Below are 23,812 nucleotides of genomic sequence, written 5' to 3' on the forward strand. Positions count from 1 at the left end.
GAGGGACATGAGGGAATGCAAAAACAAAGGAAAAGCAGTCACGGAATTACAGTTCAGGGACTTCCCTGATGGGCCAGCGGTTAAGACTATGCTTCCAGCACATGCATGGGTTTGATCTCTGGTCAGAGAACTATGATCCTGTCTGCTGCACAGCAATAAATAAATAAAATTTTAGTTGACTTTGTTGTACACCTGAAACTAACAACACTGTTAATCAACTACAATTAAATGTAAAAAAAAATGTATTTCAGTGATGAAACAGAGCCTCAGTCCCTCCTCATGGGATATATGTAATAATCTGATACAGATCTTTGAGTGCTGCAGGAACTAAAGCCCTCACCCAGGTGGAGGATGGTAAGTACCTTTTGAGAAGCCAGACTGGTGGGAACTGGAAGGTTGATGATTGAGATTCCTGGAAGGTCACCCTGTTACCTCACCACCAACCAGTCAGAAGAAAGTCATACACCTTACAGTCATCACCCCCAAATGATGCCTTTAAAAACTATTCCCTGAAAACTCATGGAAAGTTTGGGTCTTTCCAGCAGGAACCACCTGTTCTTGCATGGCCCATGCAATAAAACTTTCTCTCCTCCAAATTCTAATTTTTCTATTTGTTTGTTCTCACTGTTCTGCAGGCACTGCGACTTGGGTTTGTCAACAAAAAATGACACTTTCCGCGTCTGTCTTCACAGGTGTGCCCACTATTCAATAAATAGATTCAATGACTTGAATGAGTTGGGTAAGGCTTGGATTTAATATCACAGCTATTATTTCCTATATCCTATGACCACCCTTTTGGTCTGAGGAAGCAAAGCTTACATATAAAAATTCAGTGTGTCTCAACTTAGTTCAGTTCTGTTCAGTCATGTTCGACTCTTTGCAACCCCATGAACTGCAGCATGCCAGGCCTCCCTGTCCATCACCAACTCCAAGAGTTCACCCAAACCCAAGTCCATTGAGTTGGTGATGCCATCCAACCATCTCATCCTCTGTCGTCCCCTTCTCCTCCTGCCCTCAATCTTTCCCAGCATCAGGGTCTTTTCAAATGAGTCAGCTCTTCACATGAGGTGGCCAAAGTATTGGAGTTTCAGTGTCAGCATCCGTCCTACCAATGAACACCCAGGACTGATCTTCTTTAGGATGAACTGGTTGGATCTCCTTGTAGTCCAAGGGACTCTCAAGAGTCTTCTCCAACACCACAGTTCAAAAGCATCAATTCTTCGGTGCTCAGCTTTCTTTATAGTCCAACTCTCACATCCACACATGACCACTGGAAAAACCATAGCCTTGACTAGACGGGCCTTTGTTGACAAAGTAATGTCTCTGCTTTCCAATATGCTGCCTAGGTTGGTCATAACTTTCTTTCCAAGGAGTAAGCATCTTTTAATTTCATGGCTGCAATCACCATCTGCAGTGATTTTGGAGCCCCTCCCCCCCAAAAAGTCAGCCACTGTTTCCCCATCTATTTGCCATGAAGTGATGGGACTGGATGCCATGATCTTAGTTTTCTGAATGTTGAGCTTTAAGCCAACTTTTTCACTCTCTTTCACTTTCATCAAGAGGCTTTTTAGTTCCTCTTCACTTTCTGCCATAAGAGTGGTGTCGTCTGCATATCTGAGGTTATTGATATTTCTCCCGACAATCTTGATTCCAGCTTGTGCTTCCTCCAGCCCAGCGTTTCTCATGATGTACTCTGCATGTTAAGTTAAATAAGCAGGGTGACATATACAGCCTTGACGTACTCCTTTTCCTATTTGGAACCAGTCTGTTGTTCCATGTTCAGTTCTAACTGTTGCTTCTTGACCTGCATACAGGTTTCTCAAGAGGCAGGTTAGGTGGTCTGGTATTCCCATCTCTTTCAGAATTTTCCAGTTTATTGTGATCCACACAGTCAAAGGCTTTGGCATAGTCAATAAGGCAGAAATAGATGTTTTTCTGGAACTGTCTTGCTTTTTCGATGATCCATCGGATGTTGGCAATTTGATCTCAACTTAAGGGGTCTTTTAAAATAACTTCTGGTTACTTTCTCTCTCCATTTGGTACTCCCTCCGTACTTCCAATTGAAGGTATAGAAGAAAGAGGAGAAGGAGCAGCAGAAATCGTCCTTCAGTATAGTTTTATACCAACTATTTAGAATAATTTTTTTATATTGATAATATCCTATGTTGATGAGGTTACAGAAAAACTAGTACACCCAAACAGCTATTGAAAATAAATAATGATGTCTAAGTGTTTATTAAGCTGTTACTAAGTGCTGCATACATGGTTCATTTCATTTGGTCCTCACAGCTCTATAGGATAGGAACTACTATTGCTCCCATTTTATGGATCAAGAAATTGAGGCTTAAAGAGTTAAACTATAGAAAGAATATGTTGACACAATCTTTTTAAAACAATTTAGCAAGTGATGTATCAAAACTATATATCATTTATATCCTTTAACCCAATTATGCCCATCTTGTAAATGCGTTTTCTGGATAACTCAAGAAAAGAGCTACATTTACAAAGACTTTCATCACAGCAATAATCTTAAATAGTAAAAAAGTAGAAACAAATGTCAAACAACAGGCCAGTTTGTAGGACAACATGATAGGATACCATATGGTTACTAAAAGAATAATTATGAAGACTGATGAAATATGGGGAAATGTTTTATGATATATTAAATTTAAAATCAGACTGAAAATGAATATACAGTATAATCATTTAAAATATATACATTTGAATAAGAACCAGGAAAGGATAAATGAAAGTAGTTGTGTCAAAAATGTGGGCTTTATAGGTTTTTCTTCTTTCTCAAATATTTGCTTTAAGGTGATTACATTATTTTTTTGTTTTAAATTAAAAAATAATACCCATGATAATAAGAATAGATAGAATGCTGAATTAGCCGTATATGTGCTCTGCTGAACAACAATCTTATTAAACCACTGAATTTATGTCATGACATTGATCAATACAAGGCATTAGAGGATATGAAAAAAACTTGAGAAATCCATTTGTAGAACAGGTTTAATGAATTTGTCAACAATTTTGAAGATTCCTGGTTGATGTCCAGTGAGGATCTGCCTGAACTCTTCTCCATGTCATGTTCCACCTGCATACCCAAGCTTCAGGTTAGTAGCTTTGATCAGTCTATTTTAGACACCGATGATTTTCTAGATCTGACTTCGTCTTACTTTTGAATGAGATGTGTTTCTTTCAGAGAAGCCATGTTTATGTATCCAGCTCCAGAATTCTGTGAACACGAAAGGGACTTGAGGGACTTGGGGTCTGCCACTGTTTCTTCTAACCTCTGTTCTTCAGTCTCTTGAAGACTTTCAGCGGACTCTACTGAGCCCATTCCTGAAAAACTAAGAAGGGCCTTATGTGAGGACCACATAAAATGGATTCTTTTCTACCTTAAGTCAGGATTCTGTCAAGTGTGAAGGTGAAGTGGTAGCAAGGGGAGGAGGAGCTACAAGAAGATTTAGATACTAAATATAGAGAAAATTACCTCTAAATACTATGCTTTCTCAGGCCAGCAACTAGAACTAGCTAGGCAGCCATGACTCTCAGGCATGCAAATGATGGTCTTGATTTTACTAACCTGGAGTTTGGTAAGTACATGATTTTATTCAATACTTCAGATTCACGGATGTCACAAACTGTTGTTTCCTTAAAAGAAAGGATGAGTATTAAATTATAATCATAGACCATTGGTGATATGTATTTTTTTATACATATTTTTGGTTAAAAGTGTAATCCCCTCACCTCATACCTATTAGACTAACTATCACCAAAAAAACAAGAGATAACAAACGCTGGAGAAGATATGGAAAAAAGGGAACCCTTCTGCACTGTTCATGGGAATGTAAATTGGTACAGCCACTGTGGAAGACATATGGAGGTTCCTAAAAAAATTAAAAAGAGATCTACCATATGATCCAGCTGTCTTACTTCTGGGTATGCACCTGGCAGAAGTGAAATCACTGTCCCAAAGAGATATCTATATTCCATGTTTAGAGGAGCTTTATTTACAATAGCCAAAATATGGACAACTTAGGTGTCCATGATGGATGCATGGATAAAGAATATGTGTACAATATAATACTATTCAGCAAAATGAAAAATTTTAAATAAGGAAATCCTGCCATTTGTGACAACATGAATGGACCTTGAGGTCATTGTGCTGAGTAAAATAAGTCAGAGAGAAAAACAAATATTGTATGATCTTAAATACACTTGGGATTTAAAAAAAAAAAAAAAAACTAACCTTCTTGAAATAGAGACCAGATTTATGGTTGTCAGAGATGGGGGAATTAGGTGAATGTGATCAGTGGTATGAACTTTCTCTTGTAAGAGAAATAAGTTCTTGGGATGTAATGTAAAACATGATGACTACTTAACAGCACTGCACTGTATATATTGACAGTTGCTAAGAGAGTAGAACTTAAAAGTTCTCGTCATGAGGGAAAAAAAATTGTACCTATATGAGATGATGGATGTTAACTAATCTTACAGTGGTGATCATTTTGTAATAAATACATATAATAAATCATTATATTGTATACTTTAAACTTAAATGTTATATGTAATTTATATCATCAAAATTGGGGGGATTTAATCCCTAATATCTATGGAATATTTGACAATTCTACATCTCATACTTTTAACAACAAAAGACCAAACAACTGGATTTAAAAAATGGGCAGAAGAGCTAAAGAAACATTTTTCCCCAGGAAGACATATAGATGGCCAACAGGCACATGAAAAGATGTTGAACAACACTTAAATTACTAGGGAAATGCAAATCAAAACCACAATGAGATATTACCTCATACCCGTTAAAACGGCTGTTATTAAAAAGGCAAGAAATAACAAGTGCTGGCAAGATGTGGAGGAAAGCAAACCCTCGTACACTGTTGGTGGGATTGTAAATTGGTACAGCCACCGTGGAAAACAGTATGGAGACTCCTGAAAAAACTAAAAGCTACCACATGTTCCAGTCCCACTTCTGGGTATTTCTCTGAAGAATATGACAACAGTAATTTGAAGAGTATATGTGGACTTCCTTGGTGGTCCAGTGGTTAAGAATCTGCCTGCTAATGCAGAGGACACAGACTCAGTCCCTGATCAGGGAAGACTGTATATGCTGGGGGGCAACTAAGCCTGTGCGCCCCAGCTACTGAGCTCATGTGCCACAACTACCGAAGCCCACACTCTAGAGCCCCTGCTCTTCAACAAGAGAAGCCACTGCAGTAAGAAGTCTGTGCATCACAACTAGAGAACAGCCCCCCTCACTGCAACTAGAGAAGTCCTTGCACAGCAATGAAGACCCAGGGTAGCCTATATAAATATTAATAAATAAAATTTTTTAAAAAGAAAAACTATGGTATTAATAACAATAGTCAAGATATGGAGACACCCTAAGTGCCCTTCAATGCATGAATGGTGGATAAAGAAGACTATAAATATATAAAGATGAAATCTTGCCATTTGTAACAACGTGGATGAACAACAAGGTATTATGCTAAGTGAAGTAAGTCAGAGAGAAAGACAAATACCATATGGTTGCTTCCCTCACACCTCAGTTGTTAAAGAATCTGCCTGCAATGCAGGAGACCTGGGTTCAACTTCTGGGTCAGGAAAATCCCCCGGAGAAGGAAATGGCAACCCACTTCAGTTTTCTTGCCTGGAGAATCCCATGGACAGAGAAGCCTGGCAGGCTACAGCCCATGAGTCTCAAGAGTCTAACAGGACTTGGTGACTAAACCTACCTTAATTCACTTAATGTGGAATAATATGTGGAATATGTGGCATATATTGCATATGTGGAATAATATGCAAACAAAAATAAACAGTGGAATATATGTGGAATAATAAGCAAACAAAAATAAACAGATTAGATACAGAGAACAGAGTAGTGGTTACCAGAGGGGAAACTGGGTGAGGGTGAAATGGGCAGAAGTGTTCTACTGTTATGGTGGTGAATAGAAACTATAAATTTTTGGTGGTGAGCATGCTGTAGTGTATACAGAAGTCAAGGTATAATTGTTATATACCTGAGACCTATATAATGTTATAAACCAATGTTAGGGTAGGGTAGGTAGGTTTAGTTGCTAAGTCATGTCCAACTCTTGCGACCCCATGGACTGTAGCCTGCCAGGCTCCTCTGTGCATGGGATCTCCAGGCAAGAATACTGTAGTGGGTTGCCATTTCCTTCTCCAGATCTTCCTGACTGAGGAATTGAACCTAGATATCCTGCATTGCAGGCAGATTCATCACCAACTGAGCTACAAGGGAAGAAACCAATGTTACCTCAATAAATAAAATTATTTTTAAAATAATAAATAAATGCCAGACTTTCTATATTAGTGCTTTTCACTGCTAGCCTGATTTTATTTTTTTTAATTATGAAATTATGATAACACATTTATAGGAGACTTGGAAAATACAGAAAAAGTTACACATAACTGCTAGCCTGTTTATTATGTCTGCTTTTCTACATGAATAACCTCATATTAGCTGATGTAATCATTCCAATATATTTACCTAGGTAAGCTTTTACTTAATACTCTGGTAAACATTTTCTGTCCCTTTATAACGTAAAAAAAGTTACCTGTTTTGAGCTCCATGATCTTTTAAATTTTCATTTATTTATTTGTTTACTTTTGGCTGCACTGGGTCTTCATTGGTTTTTGTGTGGGCTTTCTCTAGTTGTGCCAAGCGAGGGCTACTTTTCATTGTAGTGAATGGGCTTCTCACTGCAGTGGCTTCTCTTGTTGTGGAGAACAGGCTCTAGGCTTCAGTAGTTGCAGTGTTCCCTACACTGGCAGGCAGATTTTATCCACTGCGCCACCAGGGAAGTCCTCCATGACTTTAAAAACCAAATATTCTTTCTCAGGAAAATATAGACCAAAACAGACCAGAGACGAGGTCACAGAGCATATAAAGACCATGTCAGAAACTGGGAGTTTTACCCTGAAGACTGCAGGAAGTTCTTGCGCAGCACTGAGTCTTCTGCTCAGACTACATGTATTTTCCAAAGACCCCTTCAGCTACAGACTAAGAACAACAGGACTTATAAGACAAAGGCTGGGAAGATGGCAGAGGGTAGATGAGACATGTCTTTCCATGGGCCCTAAACCAATAAGCAGGATCTACTGTGAAGTATCCTGGGAAGAAAGGCCTAGCAGATGATATAAGCCAGGGAAGAAAGCAAGTAGGCTCCATCCTGGATTCAGAATTCAGCTCTGCTTACTGAAGTCCCTCTGGCTGACTTGGTCACCAGCCAGACCCTGGATTTCATCTGAATGTAGACTATTTGCTGCGTCTCTCTGGACTTGGCTACTTGCCTGCCAGGACTTTTGTAACATAATTGCATTTCTCTGACTCAGATGTTCTCCTTAGACTTAACTCCTTGCCAGACCAGACTAGCTTCACTTTACCTTTCTGAGCCTCAGATGGGCTCATCTCTCAAGATGGGGACGGAATAATACAAGGCAAACAGGGTAACTGAGAAGGAGGCATATGTGTGAGGACATTTAACATCCTTTCATTCTCAAATATCTATGGAGCACCTGTTCATAGATATAGCAAGGTATGAGATGTAACCCTTTTCCTTCAGGATGTCACTGCTGAGATGATGAGAGAGAGAAGTGAAAAGGCAATGACAGTACAGTGTGTTAAGGAAGAAGCTGGGAGGCATACACAGAGTGCTCTGGGATCACACTGGAGGAGCCAGTCGAACAAAAGCTGACCCGATGAAGAGCAAGTTGGTCAAGAGCTATCTCAAGGCCTGCTCCCTGGGTGTGCAGCCAGTGAACCTCTGCCGTAGTCCACCAAGGCCAAGTTCAGGCTACAGCTTCATGCAGAAGGTGAAGGGAAGAGAAGACAGCAGCCTTACCTCCCCTCTGTGGATCTGGATGCTCTTTATGATATGCTCTAGGAGATCAACCTCTTGTGTGAGCTGGAGACTGTTTTTCTGTAGCTGCTTATTTTCTTCATCCAGGACAAGTACTCTAAGGATGGCATAGATCAGAGGCATAACTCAACATTTCTGGATCATCCAAAAAACGCTCTTCCACTTCCCACTAGCTCTGGGTCTTAGCCCACTGCCAAATTTTAGAACAGACTTTGCCAGAATAATTCCCACCATATTCCAAAACCAAGTGAAAATGAGTAAGCTTCTGGCTTATACACAGTCATTAAATAGAGAATAGAGACACACTCTATGCAAGAATAGGAAAGGCACAGTTCCAGCCCTTGAGAAACCTAAGAAATGATATGATCGCATTTAGGGGCAGGACTCTGCATCCCTTCTAACATTGTAGCCACACGGCCTGCATCTGGTTCTGATCTCAGTCACCCCATGCTTTTATTTCAGTAGTAGTAGAAGTAAAAACAGTAGCAGCAGCAGCCATTTTACCAAGTACTTACCGTGTATGCGGCCACTGTGAACCATCTATACAGCACATGCATGCTAAGTGGCTTCAGTCATGTCCAACCGTTTGCGATCCTATGGACCATAGCCGCCAGGCTTCTCTGTCCATGGGATTCTCCAGACAAGAATACTGGAGTGGGCTGTCATGCCCTCCTCCAGGGGATCTTCCTGACCCAGGGATCGAACCAGCATCTCTTATATCTCCTGCACTGACAGATGAGTTCTTTACCACTAGTGCCACCTGGGAAGCCCATCTATCCAGTAAACACTTAAAACTTTTCATGTATTAGCTCCTTTAATCCTCACAACGAGCCCATGAAATAGATACTGTTATGAAGCCTATTTTGCAGGTAAGGAAACTGAGGCTCAGAGTGGGGAAAGTAACTTATGTAAAAAGATAAAACCAGAAAGTCATACAGCTGAGATACCAGCCTTATTCTCTCTCAGTCTACCTTGATTCCACAGATGCCAAAACATGAACATGAGTGTCAACACACATAAATGGGATGGACCAGGATGAACACAGCTGGGTCCTTGGGAGGCAATCCTGCCATGAAAGAGCCTATCTGAATGCCCAGCTCACCTTCTCCATGATACTGTTCTCTTTAATTTTACAACTTCTACCACTTGTATGAACTGCTGAAAACACCCAAATGGCAGAGAAACAGTTATGAGACAAGTCTGCAAACTCAAAGGACCACCTCTGGAATGATCTCTTTGTGGAGGGAGAAATATCCTCTTTGTGGAGCTCACAGGCCACTGGGGCAGGCACCTACCTGCTCTGGACAGAAGATATCATCCACTTGTTGCTGTTAATCAATGTTTCTTGTTCTGTGACCTGCTCCAGAAGTTTCCTTTTTTCTAGGAGCAGGATATCATTTTGGGTGGTGATTTGGTGCTGGAATGCCTTTTCCTAGAGATAGTAAGTCCTCATAATTACCCCAGCAGGAGAAAGAATTACACATTTAAGAGCATCAGCCTGTTTCTAAACTCAACAGTAAATTGTCTTGCAAACATCTTTTTCTCCTGTCTTCTTAGTCTGTCTTTACCTGTTTGCTGACATTGTCAGCTAGACCATTCTCCTATTTATCTTGGTTATTTTATGCTATGTATTTGTTTTGACATTTATTCATTCTTTTGGGTTAAAATTTTTTAATGTCTGAACACTCAACTTCCAATAAGGTCCCAGTGCTCTCATCTGTATTCTAATTATATAGGCATCAAGTCACTAACAAATACAACTAAATTCTCTGAAGCTCCATACTGAGAAAGATTTCCATATAACACATTTCCATCTGCCTTGTAGTTACAGTCTTTTTAAGGCGAAGGAAGATGGGAATCTAGCCACCTCACTTGAAAACCAGCATCAGGGTTTCGGTTGCTTGGCATGTCAGCCAGGTATCAAGAGTACTCTTGCAGTGATGATGCTGAAATGATTTCTAGCTTGACATCATGTTTCATTTTCTACCAACATCTTCCCTGAAAGCAATAGCTAGTGAAGTTATAGCTAAAATAATACAGGATTACATTTTGTGAAAAAACACTAACATCCTTACCTTGAGTCAGCAGATATTAGTAAATATCACAGTTGGTGAAGAGCTCAGAAGCTCACAAGTGTAGAACTGCCCTTCTCCCTTCACCAAGGACCTGTTAGTGGTAACAGGTAAGTGCCTTCTCCTATTTGTGTTGGTTCCCACCTTCCTTTGTGGGATTGGCATGAATGGGAGTGGCAGGAGAGTAAGGACCTCTGGCAGATGGGTGAATCACATGGTTAGGAGGGGCAACTTTCTTTCTTTCAATAAGGCACTATTAATAATATAGATCATTCAGAAAAGACTGTCCACATATGTGGTATTTAAAAAAACTCAAACAACAACAAAAAAACAGACTCATAGATACAGAGAACAGATTGCATTGTTGGCTGCCAGAGGTGAAGTCCACGGGGTTGCAAAGAGTCAGACATGACTAACTGAACAACAAGAGGTGGAGAGGGGTGAGCAAAATGGGTGAAGGTAGTCAAAGGTATAAACTCCAGTTATTAAAGAGTTATAAGGATGTAATGTACAGCATAGGGCTATAGCTAGTAATACTGTATTGCATGTGACAAAGTTGCTAAGACGGGAGATCTTAAAAGTTATCATTGCAAGAAAAAACATTTGTAACTATGGGTAGTGATGGATGTTAATTAGACTTATTGTGGTGGACATATATACAAATATTGAATCATTGTGCTATATAACTAAATAATGTAATAATGCTGTAAACATAATATTATGTCAATTATAATTCAAAATAGAAAGAAGGGAAGGAAGAAAAGAGAGCGAGGAAGGAAGGGAGGGAGAGAAGAAGGAAGGCTGTTCATCTATCAGTCTATTATTAAGGAATTGTAAGGAAGGAGATCACGGCATGTTTTGGAACAACTCTTCCATATTTTAAAGTCCTTCATCCAGGACCCTTCAGTGTCTAACAACAGTCTCACCTGTTACTCTTTAAATACATTATGGTAAGGATTGACAGTGGAAGCAGCCACCCGACAAATAATCTCTGCAGTTATAACTGGATTAGAAAGGAAACTGAGTGGGACCAGCTACTGACACCCTGTCCATTGAAAACACTGTATTTTTTAGGAACCAGGACACCTGCTGTAATAATAGGATAAAATATCTGTGGAAACCTGGTTTGGGTGGTCACACACCCAAACTGGACTCAACTGGCTCATTGAATAAGAGAATGCTGAAGGAATGAAGCACCCCAAAAGTGGCATTATTTTCTGGAGACTTTGTGCTTAGAAAGTGAGTCCAGGATTTGTATGCTTGGGGCTCTGGTTCACAGGCCCTAAAATAAGTAGAATCAAGAGCTCCAGGTTTGTACCTCTGTGGTACATCTACTGATTAACATGCTTCTAAGAGATTTTATCATACCTCAGTCAGTGAAGAATCTGCCTACAATGCAGGAGACCGGGGTTTGATTCCTGGGGCCAGGAAGATCCCCTGGAGAAGGGAATGTCAACCCACTCCAGTATTCTTGCCTGGAAAAAATTCCATGGGGAGAGGAACCTGATGGGCTATAGTCCATGGGGTCACAAAAGCTGGACATGACTTAGCGACTAAGCCGCCACCACCACCAAGAGACTTTACACTAAGAAGAAAGGAACATCTATGAAGATTTGTATGTGCCAGGAGGTCCCACTTTAGGCATTTTGTATTTTAATCCTCACAGAAGCCTTGTGAGGTAGGGATTCATATTTTCACAAGAAAATGATGCAAAGGGGCTCGGGAAAGGTCACAGAACTATTAAGTGGCAGGGCTAGCCTTTGCATCCAAGCCTGTCCAAGGCCAACCGCAAACACTCTTTCCTCGCCTCTGGTTACTTGCAGCCTCCAGTAAATTTCATGGAGACCTGTACTCGGGGTATATGTTCTAGTTCCCCAGGGCTGCTGTAACAGATTACCACAAACTGGGCAGCTTAAAACAACAGGAATTTGTTGTTTGAATTCCTAGAAGTCTAAAATCAAGTTGTTGACAGGGTTAGTTCTGGGGGCACTGAGGGAGAGTCTGTTCCATGTCTCCCTCCTAACTGATGAATGCTACCAGTCCTTGGTGCTCCTTGGTTTGTGGCTTCATTGCTCCAATCTGTGCCTCATCATCACATGGCCTTTCTCCCCTGTGTACATCTTTTCCTCTTCGTATAACGATACTAGTCATATTGGATTTGGGGTTCACGCTAATCTAGTATGACCTCATCTTGACTGTTTATACCAGCAAACTTTCAAATTAGGTCACATTCTGGGGTTCCGGGTGGCCATGAACTTGGGGGGTATACTCTTCAACACAGTACAGTCAGGAAACATGCCTGCTGAAAGCAGGAGGGTGGTTTTGCCATGTAAGCTTGGAAGTGGAAGGCAGGCACCACCAGGAAGAATGGGTAGTGCAGAATAGGCTGATGGTATTTCTGGTGGGCCCGTGCACAAGAGCTGCTACTTTCTTCTGTTATACTTTCTGCGTTGCCTTGCTAACCTGGATCTGACCCTAAGTCTAACCTGGATCTGAGTCTTCCAAAGTTTGGTGAGTTAGTGCCACAATAGGAGGGTACTGCAAAATCTAACTTGTTTTCCATTCTCACTACAGTTTAAAGTAACAGAAGGATTTAAAAAAAAAAAAAACTTAAAAACACAACATTGGTGACCCATCTCTTATAATCCTCACATGTTTTATTACAGTCACCGAGGGAGCCTTCTTGTGGAGTCCTATAATAGCCCGTGGAGTAACTGAATTTATATCAATTGTTTTGGTATCCTTGGCATATAGTGGTGATATGATAAAAATTTGGTGGGTGTAGAAAGGAGTAATTTAGGACTGAGGACAATGTTTTCAAAATTCTGAAATGGGTTGGGTATCTTCAGAAGGGAAATATTTCTGGCCAAATCAGTTGCTCTCCCCTTTGAATTGATGTAGTTTATTGCTTTCAAGGCCATTCTGCATTGGGTCCCGTTCATCTGTTCCATTTACTTTCTGCCAACACCAGAAAGTCACAGGGGCAACAAGACAAAGAAACCAGAGAGATTTAGAAAACAGCCTGAAGGTGCTAGTCAGATAGAAGAATAGGGGTCACCTGTTTTCATTGTCATTTAAAATGGACAGAAATGTGAGGCGAAATGAGGGCTACATAAAGCAGGAATGAGTTGTGAAGACTGGTTTGGAAGTCTCAGCTAAAGCGTGATTAACATACACACTACCATATGTAAACTCCGGGAGTTGGTGATGGACAGGGAGGCCTGGCGTGCTGCGATTCATGGGGTCTCAAACAGTCAGACACAACTGAGCGACTGAACTGACTGACCGACTGACCATATGTAAAACAGATAACCAGTGGGAATTTGCTGGATGATGCAGGGAGCTCAAACTGGTGCTCTGTGACAAGCTAGAGGGGTGGGATCAAGTGGGAGGTGGGAGGAGGTTCAAGAGGGAGGGAGCATATTTATACACCTATGACTGATTCACGTTGATGTATGGCAGAAACCAACACAATATTGTAAAAGCAATTATCCTCCCATTAAAAATAAATTTAAAATTTTTTAATTAAAAAAATATATATGTATGAAAAGGCACTTTCATTTGAAGGCAAGATGCTAGCCCTAAGCAGCAGTGCAGAGTATTTTCAGTGTCCAGTTTGATCTAGCATCACTATGAGTCTTACATACTTTTGGGCAGGGCTTAAACAATTATTCAAACTGAAAAAGGGTGCAAAGAAAAGAAATGGAAACCTGGGCTCTGAAGAGGCCACAAACACATTAAACATCAAGTGGGCTTCCCCAGATGCCCAGCACCAGCAGGACCAGTGAATGCTCCACCTTCCCCCTCACCTTTTCCATTTGCTGCCGCAGGGCTCCAACCTCATTTTCGAGTTGTTTGATTCTCTCATCTCGGAGTTCTACTTCATCAACTAAACGATCCTTGACTCTGTGCAGCTTGACTTTGTAGTACTGATATTTCTGATTATAGTTTCTACAAAAGTAAATTTAAATATAGATGCACCTAAACACAGTGAAAATTTACTTTGCTCCTCGATTAGCACCTTTCTTGGGGCTCCTCTTCTTGCTTTGTCAGGGTGGGTCCCAGAGACGAAGACTTATCCTGCCTCACATCCATAGGACTTCTCACCCAAGTGGGGGAAATGGACCAAGGAGAACCTCCCCCATGACACCAGATTCAGTCATCCCCAACACAGGAAACTCCTTGACTTCTGATCCCTGACATCTAAAAATTTTGAATCCTACTCCACTGAGCTAGTCATTATTTTAAAATTTTCTGATTCTGGGCTATACCCTTGGACAGTGATAGAACCCACTCTGTCTTGTCGATTTTCCAGACAACTGGGTTTGCTTTCACTCTTGAGTTTAGACTTCTAAATGCCAATTCTATCTAGATCTTTGCTCAAGACTTTTATTCTGATTCTGACATAAATTTAACTTACCACCAATAAATACATGAAAAGATGTTCAACATTATTAGTATTAAGAAAATGCAAATAAAAAATACAGTGAGATACCTCTTCACACAGGAGAATGGCTGAAATAAAAAATAAAAGGTAGTGAAGTACTGGAAGGACTTCCCTGGTGATCCAGTGGCTAAGACTCTGCTATGTAGGGGCGCCAGGCTGGGTCCCTGGTCAGGGAACTAGATCCCACATACCACAACTAAGAGTTTGCATACTGCAACAAAGATCAAAGATCCCACAAGATGCAACCAAGACCTGGTACAGACGAACAAATAAATAAATACATGTATTTTTAAAAAGTACTGGCAAGGAAGTGGAGAAATTGGAATACTCATATACTGCTGGTTAGACTGTCAAATGGAAAAAGCCTAGCAGTTCCTCAAATGGTTAAATATAGAGAGCCATATGACCTAGCAATTCCATTCCTAGGTATATACCTAAGAGAAGTGAAAATGTACACTCACACAAAAACTTGTACATGAATATTCATAGTAGCACTATTCATAACAGTCAAAAGTTGAAAACGGCCTAAATTTCCATTAACTGATGAACAAATAAACACAGTATGGAGTATCTGTATAATGGAACACTATATAGCTATAAAAAGGAATGAAGTACAAATACATGCTACAACATGAATGAACTTTGAAGGCACTATGCTAGGTGAATGAAGCCGGTCACAAAGGACGACATGTTATACAATTCCATTCATATGAAATGTCCAGAAGGGACAAATATAGAGTGAAACAAAGTACATTAGTGGTTGCCTGGGGCTGGGAGTAAGGAGAGAAACCAGGAATGGAGGGTATACCTAAAGGATTTCTTTAGGTAATGAAATGTTCTAAAATTGATTGCAGTGATGGACTATAACTAAAGCCTCTGAATTGTACACTTTCAATGAGTGAATTGTACAGTATGTGAATTATATCTTAATAACCTATTATAAGGGCTTCCCTAGTGGCTCAGATGGTTTAAAAAATCTGCTTGCAATGTTGGAGATCCAGGTTCAATCCCTGGGTTGGGAAGATCCCCTGGAGAAGGGAATGGCTGCCCACTCCAGTATTCTTGCTTGGGGAAGTCCATGGACAGAGGAGCCTGGCAGGCTACAGTCCATGGGATTGCAAAGAGTTGGACACAACTGAGCGATTAACACTTTTTTTAAGAACTAGGAGCTGGATGGCAGGGGAAGAGCAAAGGAGACTTATTTAGATGGTAATTTAGTCTAGCGACTCCAGGAGAGTCTTCTGCTCTGGTTAAGCTATTATCTTACCTCTAAGTGTGTTTTGCAAGACTCTTCCATTTTCCAAAATAGTGCCCCTCTCTCTCCTAACTGTTGATTGTAAACAAAAGAATCATTTTGCATATTTTTCCCTTAGAAGATTAATTCAGCTGTTGGCCAGATACCAAGCAGAGAAGTTTGAATTCCTGTAGGTCAGAGACATGCACACTGGCCCTTGTCACCCAGTCAGTTTGGGTGGCAGTGACTGACTGTGGGGATGGGTCCTCAGTACACCTTCTCCTTCTTATATCATTATAGACCTCCTGGTTTTAGCTTGGCACTTGGTTGCTCAAACATGAACTACAAGAAAATGTAGTTTTTTTGTAGTTAAATGAGGCAGCTAGATGAGGCCATGTGAGTAAGTTCCGGCCAGTAGCTGGGGTGGAAGTAATGTGCCTTAAAGGAAAACAGAATGCCCTTGCCTTCCCCTTTTTTCCCCTTCTTGTTGGATAAAATGTGAATATAGTAATGAACTGCCTTGGACTATGTGGATAAGTGCTAAAGATGTTGGAGCGACAACAAGAAAGGAGTCTAGACTTTGGAAACATTGAGCTCCCTGCACTTTTAGGTAAGAGAGAAACCCCCTCCCTTTCTAAAGACATTCTTATTCAATGTCTCTGCTACAGCAACTCAACAGAGTTACTCTAGATACTGAGGTTTATAAAACTGCTTTAGGCTTGTTCAGTTCTGTGGCCCTTGTAGCACCCACTATATAATAGGAAATATATATTCTTATGAATTGACTAAGGTTCTATACAGGAAGATATTTTCATCTCACAAATGTTCTCATTTTCCCTTATTCTGGGAAGAGTCTGTCAAAAGATATCACTGGGTTTCAGCATCTCCCAGTCCATAGCTTCAGCGGTTTAAACACTAATGGTACACCTGTTGTTCTCTGAGTTTCCCAGCTGTTCACCGTTTCTCTGATGTTTTGACATCATTTGAAATACAACATGGATTTCTAGAATTTCTTTTACACATTCTGCCCTGAGTTATTAAAACCCACATCTGCAGCTTCCATGCCAGACAGCTGCTGTCTCTCTTATTCTGCCATTTGGACTATTAAAAATTTTAATAAAAATTAAAAAATTATTTATTTTTTAAATGATAAATTATAGAAAACTTGGGGAAAAAATCCAACTCCCATATGATCTATTTTATGATATTGTTGTCTTTCCTTTCACTCTTTCTGTAAGTATCTTCTGTTTAAACACTGTCTAGGTTAAAATTATTTTATGCTCTTTTTATTTATTGTATCAGAAGCATTTTCCCACATCGCTTCTAATGTTCATGGCCACCATCTTTTACAGCTGTATAATATTCCATCAAGTGAATGTACAATACTTGACCTAACTAGCTCCTATTGCTAGATATTCAGGCTTCTTCCAGTAGTACTACATGGTATGAAAAGTACACGGATGCAGTAAAGCTGATGGGAGTTTAGACCTTCCCAAATAGCTCGCTGGCTATTTGGCACACCTATCAGTTTGGTCAGAAGTTCTGCTGGCCAACTTGCCAAAGAACATGTGGATTTTCTAAGTTTATGGTTGGCTTGGTTAACTGCATGCATGATAAGGCAGCACAATACTCATGTTCTAAAATTTCAGGACAACTTTGGGTTATGTTTAAGTAAAACCAGATGGTTTTTCCTTGATTTTTATTTAAAAATGGCAAGGAATTTGTTCCTCTGGAAGAGTAGCTGGGAAAATATGAGGAAAAAATTAAGCATTGTTTGTAAAGGTCAGGAGTAGGATCAGGGGAATGAAAAAAATGAACCTAGAGTTTTGACAATTTCTTCCATTTTCTTTCTTTTTTTTTTTTCATTTTCTTTCTTAAAGCTATAATTTTCCTAGGCGCCCATCAGAATCACATGGGCATGATTTTAGAAAAATATTGATCCCTAAGCCCTATCCTCACAGATTCTGATTTAATTAATCTATGTTGGGGCCCACATATGTGAATCTAGGGTTAGGATTCACTGTTCTAAAGGCTATGGACTAATAATATGGAAAACTATTCGGACTCACTAGCCATCAAAGAAATTCAAAATAAAATAACAAGTAATTTATGACTATAACTGATCATTGAAAACAACGGAAGGGAATTATTCCAAAATAAAAATTAATGGAAGAATCTGAGCAAAAGAAGTCAGACACAAAAGATTACATGTAGTATAATTCCATTCTAGTAGAGACAGAAATCAGAAGAGTAGATTCCTGGGAAGAGGTGAGGGATCAGGAGATACAGACTGACTGTAAAAAGGAACAAACTCTAAGGGATAAAGGAAATGTTCTGTATCTTTGATTGGGGTTGTGCTTAGTGGGCAAATACATTTGTCAAAACTCATCAAATTGTACATTTAAAAATCTGTGTACATGTAAATTATACCTCAGTTAAAAGAAAGAGCATTGGGAAAAATTTCATCAGAGCCCTCCCCCCACAAAGGTAGCACCCAATGCAAATACAGATGTAGTGAAATTTCTACTCTCACACAATAATGGCAGAAAATTTTGGTAGGATGCTTCTGAATGTTTGATAGTACATTTTGAGATCCATAGCTCCAGCTTTTGGATTAGTAATTCCACACCTAGGAATTTATAAAGATAATTTTTTAAAATGAAAAATATATGTACAAAAGCAGTTTTAAGTTATTTTGCATAAAAATATCAATTGCAGGACCAGTGGGTAATTCTTAACTAAATCGGGGCTGTGTTAGAGGGTTGAGTCCAGCAGGCCTAGAATCAGGCCTGAACTGTTTTGTGAAAGTTCTTGCTTGGCACTGACCAGTGGTCCAGGAACGAAATATACCAATTAAAACTGTGTTGCTTTGCAACCACAGGTCTGGAGTTTCATGGCAGTTCGCACCAACTATCAGCATTGTTTATTGATAACAATGAGATTAATGATTTATACCTGATCTGACTGAGACCCCAAGAAGGCTGTGCTCCCGAGGCTGGTTAAAGAGCAGGAATATGCTTACACGATCAGCAGAACGTAAGACATCTCCACTGAGAATCTGTCTTGGGATCCCTGGCTCTGAGGTGGTCAGTGCACATGCTGGGGGTTCCTGATCCAGGATGGGAGGGTGCATCCTGGTCCTGACAGAGGGAGGGCCTGGAGCTCCTGCCTGGCCTTCCTGGACTCACTGCTGTGAGACACCATGGGCTCTGTGGATGCCCTCTCCTCCCTCTAACGGCAGATACAAAGTGGGAAGAGCTCTGTGCAGGTTAGTAGAGGGCTGAGTTCTAGTCTTAGATTTGTCATTTTAATATGAGCTGAGCCATACATGTTCCTTTCCATGTTTCTATACTTCTCAGTGATATGATAATCAAAGCAAGATACTGAATATCAATGACTGAAGAATTTTCCACTGTACAGCAGAAAGTGGTTTTCAAATCATTATTACTACCATCAACATAGGAAGTGAGTGAGAACATAAGAGAATAAGAAACTTCAACTTAAACAATAGAGATGAGAGGTGCAGAGCTAGAAGCAGAGAGGTGTGTCATACAGGAAAACTGAAAATAAGTAGATATAGTAACAGCTTTGTGCTAGACACTGTTCTATTACATGTATTCATTCATCATTTAATTCTCCCAATAACTTTATGCAAAAGGAATGGCTATTTTGCCCATTTTAAAGATGAGATACCTCAGGCACAGAGAAGTTACTTAACTTGCCCAAGGTCACACAGCTAGTTCCTAGTAGAACCAGGAATTGTACCCAGGCAATATGGCTCCAGAGTCCATACTCTAAACTACCATGCTACACTTCAGAGAGGAGGAGAGTGGGAGGAATCTGGTGGAATGATGACCAGTGAATGAAAGAAAGAGTAGGAAGTCTGGGAACATAGATTTCTATTGAGCACCTTCTATATACCAGGGACTGTGGATAAAAAGATGAATAAGACTGTGGCTCATGTCCTTTAAAACCTATAGTCTGGTGAGGAAGATAGGTGTGAATCACATTATTTCAGAACAACATGGTGAGTTCTTAAATAATCACAGTCACGTATAGAAGGCTATAGGGACACAAAGAGTGAGCACCTCATCCAGCCCAGGCTGAAGGTGTCAAGGAAGGCTTGTCTGAGAAGGAAGAGTTGAAATGGGGAGAGCATGGTTCAGACTGAGGACAGCATGTGAGGGGAAAGAGCCTGAAGGCAAGTCAGAGGGATGTATTTGGGGAAGAGCAAGATGTTAGATACCACTAGAGCTCAATAAATAGCATTTCCCTTCCCCCTCCCTCTCCTGAGAAGAAATAAGGCCCCACACCTCCCTAGGAAAAGCCCGATAGATAGAACTTCTGGGAAGGAAGAACAATGGTGTTGGCGTTCTTGAAAAGTCACCTCAGCGAGCATCCCCTGCTGAGCTCCGGAGCTGGTTCTGTAAGAAGGGGCGTTACTCTATGCAGTGTTCTTCTAAAGGGAACTTATATTCATTGATTAGCTCTAGTAATTTTCTGGTAGAGTCTTTAGGGTTTTCTATGTAGAGGATCATGTCATCTGCAAACAGTGAGAGTTTTACTTCTTCTTTTCCTATCTGGATTCCTTTTACTTCTTTTTCTGCTCTGATTGCTGTGGCCAGAACTTCCAACACTATGTTGAATAGTAGTGGTGAGAGTGGGCACCCTTGTCTTGTTCCTGATTTCAGGGGAAATGCCTTCAATTTTTCGCCATTGAGGGTGATGCTTGCTGTGGGTTTGTCATATATAGCTTTTATTATGTTGAGGTATGTTCCTTCTATTCCTGCTTTTTGGAGAGTTTTAATCATAAATGAGTGTTGAATTTTGTCAAAGGCTTTCTCTGCATCTATTGAGATAATCATATGGTTTTTATCTTTCAATTTGTTAATGTGGTGTATTACATTGATTGATTTGCGGATATTAAAGAATCCTTGCATTCCTGGGATAAAGCCCACTTGGTCATGGTGTATGATTTTTTTAATATGTTGTTGGATTCTGTTTGCTAGAATTTTGTTAAGGATTTTTGCATCTATGTTCATCAGTGATATTGGCCTATAGTTTTCTTTTTTTGTGGCATCTTTGTCTGGTTTTGGAATTAGGGTGATGGTGGCCTCATAGAATGAGTTTGGAAGCTTACCTTCTTCTGCAATTTTCTGGAAGAGTTTGAGTAAGATAGGTGTTAGCTCTTCTCTAAATTTTTGGTAGAATTCAGCTGTGAAGCCTAATCAATGAATATAGTAAAGTTGCAGGATATAAAATTAACACACAGAAATCCCTTGCATTCCTATATACTAACAATGAAAAAACAGACAGAGAAATTAAGGAAACAATACCATTCACCATTGCAACAAAAAGAATAAAATACTTAGGAGTATATCTACCTAAAGAAACAAAGGACCTATACATAGAAAACTATAAAACACTGATGAAAGAAATCAAAGAGGACACAAACAGATGGAGAAACATACCATGTTCATGGATTGGAAGAATCAATATTGTCAAAATGGCTATTCTACCTAAAGCAGTCTATAGATTCAATGCAATCCCTATCAAGCTACCAACGGTATTTTTCACAGAACTAGACCAAAGAATTTCACAATTTGTATGGAAATACAAAAAACCTCGAATAGCCAAAGTAATCTTGAGAAAGAAGAATGGAGCTGGAGGAATCAACCTGCCTGACTTCAGACTCTACTACAAAGCCACAGTCATCAAGACAGTATGGTACTGGCACAAAGACAGAAATATAGATCAATGGAACAGAATAGAAAGCCCAGAGATAAATCCACGAACCTATGGACACCTTATCTTTGACAAAGGAGGCAAGGATATACAATGGAAAAAAGACAACCTCTTTAACAAGTGGTGCTGGGAAAACTGGTCAACCACTTGTAAAAGAATGAAACTAGAACACTTTCTAACACCATACACAAAAATAAACTCAAAATGGATTAAAGATCTAAATGTAAGACCAGAAACTATAAAACTCCTAGAGGAGAACATAGGCAAAACACTCTCCGACATAAATCAAAGCAAGATCCTCTATGACCCACCTCCCAGAATATTGGAAATAAAAGCAAAAATAAACAAATGGGACCTAATGAAACTTAAAAGCTTTTGCACTACAAAGGAAACTATAAGTAAGGTGAAAAGACAGCCCTCAGATTGGGAGAAAATAATAGCAAATGAAGAAACAGACAAAGGATTAATCTCAAAAATATACAAGCAACTCCTGCAGCTCAATTCCAGAAAAATAAATGACCCAATCAAAAAATGGGCCAAAGAACTAAACAGACATTTCTCCAAAGAAGACATACAGATGGCTAACAAACACATGAAAAGATGCTCAACATCACTCATTATTAGAGAAATGCAAATCAAAACCACAATGAGGTACCATTACACGCCAGTCAGGATGGCTGCTATCCAAAAGTCTACAAGCAATAAATGCTGGAGAGGGTGTGGAGAAAAGGGAACCCTCTTACACTGTTGGTGGGAATGCAAACTAGTACAGCCGCTATGGAAAACAGTGTGGAGATTTCTTAAAAAACTGGAAATAGAACTGCCATATGACCCAGCAATCCCACTTCTGGGCATACACACTGAGGAAACCAGATCTGAAAGAGGCACGTGCACCCCAATGTTCATCGCAGCACTGTTTATAATAGCCAGGACATGGAAGCAACCTAGATGCCCATCAGCAGATGAATGGATAAGGAAGCTGTGGTACATATACACCATGGAATATTACTCAGCCATTAAAAAGAATTCATTTGAACCAGTCCTAATGAGATGGATGAAGCTGGAGCCCCTTATACAGAGTGAAGTAAGCCAGAACGATAAAGAACATTACAGCATACTGACACATGTATATGGAATTTAGAAAGGTGATAACGATAACCCTATATGCAGAACAGAAAAAGAGACACAGAAATACAGAACAGACTTTTGAACTTTGTGGGAGAATGTGAGGGTGGGATATTTCAAAAGAACAGCATGTATACTATCTATGGTGAAACAGATCACCAGCCCAGGTGGGATGCACGAGACAAGTGCTCCGGCCTGGTGCACTGGGAAGACCCAGAGGAATCGGGTGGAGAGGGAGGTGGGAGGGGGGATCGGGATTGGGAATACATGTAAATCCATGGCTGATTCATATCAATGTATGACAAAACCCACTGGAAAAAAAAATAATAAAAAAAAATATATATAAAAAAAAAAATAAAAAAAATAAAGGGAACTTATTTTTGTTTACCTCACATAGAGGTCAAACTGCTTCAAAAGCTGCTCATTTTCTTCACATAGAGCTTCCTTCTCCTGCTGCAACACAGACAGCTTCTTTGACAATTCCTGGTTGCTCTTGAGATGCTGAAAAACATTTAAAAAAATGAGAATACACTGGTGAAGAAAGGCGTGATGTTGAGAGAATGTAAACGGGCAAAGCCTCTCTGCTAAAAAAGGCTTACAGAATCCATAGCAGCTTCCTGTGATTTTTGCACCTCCAGAATTTCTGAAAGCTAGTAGCTCCTTTTCCTTACTTGTGATTCCTCAACCCTTCCAACAGTTGTGTAAGCCTATATAAAAAGTCTGAGAACTCTAAGGTGTGTGGGGTGGTTAGCTACATCTGATCAAGTTAACGAGCCCTAGAGGAGAAAATGGCCAACTCAGGGTTTGTTTACTGGAACAAGGCATACTCAGAGACTCAGGGCACTTCCTTCATGTAGGCAGCAGGTCAATATATCCAAAATCCAAATCCAAAGTTCATCAAGTAGGTTGCAGAACTGCAAGCACAAGTTGACTTCATAGCCTTGCTAGATCTCTTATATGAAAAATAGTGTTTTATTTGGAAAACATGCAAATCTGAGAACTGGGAACAAGAACATCTGACAGGATCCAATAACTTTGAGCACCCTGGGCCTCAAAACCCTACTGAGCCCCTCTTATCAGCATAAGCAGTCTTACTGTCTCAGGACATTAGGCACCCTTGTCTCCAGGACTCTACTGACTCCACCTGGGGCATTTATCTGTGCAATGATGCCCGTTGTTCTTAAGAGCCACCCCTCCACTATCACCACCACTTCTCTTTGCCTCGAATCCTACAACAAGAGTCAGATCCCAGCACATCCCAGGGAAAAGGAGTTGAGTATAG

General features: G+C 40.1%; 1 protein-coding gene across 2 annotated transcripts in view; it reads right to left on the bottom strand.

Moving 5' to 3' along the window:
• Window positions 1-2,648: 2,648 nt before the first annotated feature.
• Window positions 2,649-23,812, bottom strand: part of CCDC30 (coiled-coil domain containing 30) — a 119,596-nt gene continuing 98,432 nt past the window's right edge. For both annotated transcript variants that reach the window (XM_061122217.1, XM_061122218.1), the window contains 6 exons: window positions 22,919-23,031; window positions 13,789-13,930; window positions 9,203-9,339; window positions 7,890-8,004; window positions 3,590-3,657; window positions 2,649-3,353 (listed from right to left, as the gene is read on the bottom strand). In XM_061122217.1, coding sequence (XP_060978200.1) covers window positions 3,176-3,353; window positions 3,590-3,657; window positions 7,890-8,004; window positions 9,203-9,339; window positions 13,789-13,930; window positions 22,919-23,031 — 753 coding nt within the window. In that variant the 3' untranslated portion in view covers window positions 2,649-3,175. The remainder of the gene's footprint in view (window positions 3,354-3,589; window positions 3,658-7,889; window positions 8,005-9,202; window positions 9,340-13,788; window positions 13,931-22,918; window positions 23,032-23,812) is intronic.

Source organism: Dama dama, chromosome 20, assembly GCF_033118175.1.
Source record: "Dama dama isolate Ldn47 chromosome 20, ASM3311817v1, whole genome shotgun sequence".
Classification (NCBI taxonomy): domain Eukaryota; kingdom Metazoa; phylum Chordata; class Mammalia; order Artiodactyla; family Cervidae; genus Dama; species Dama dama.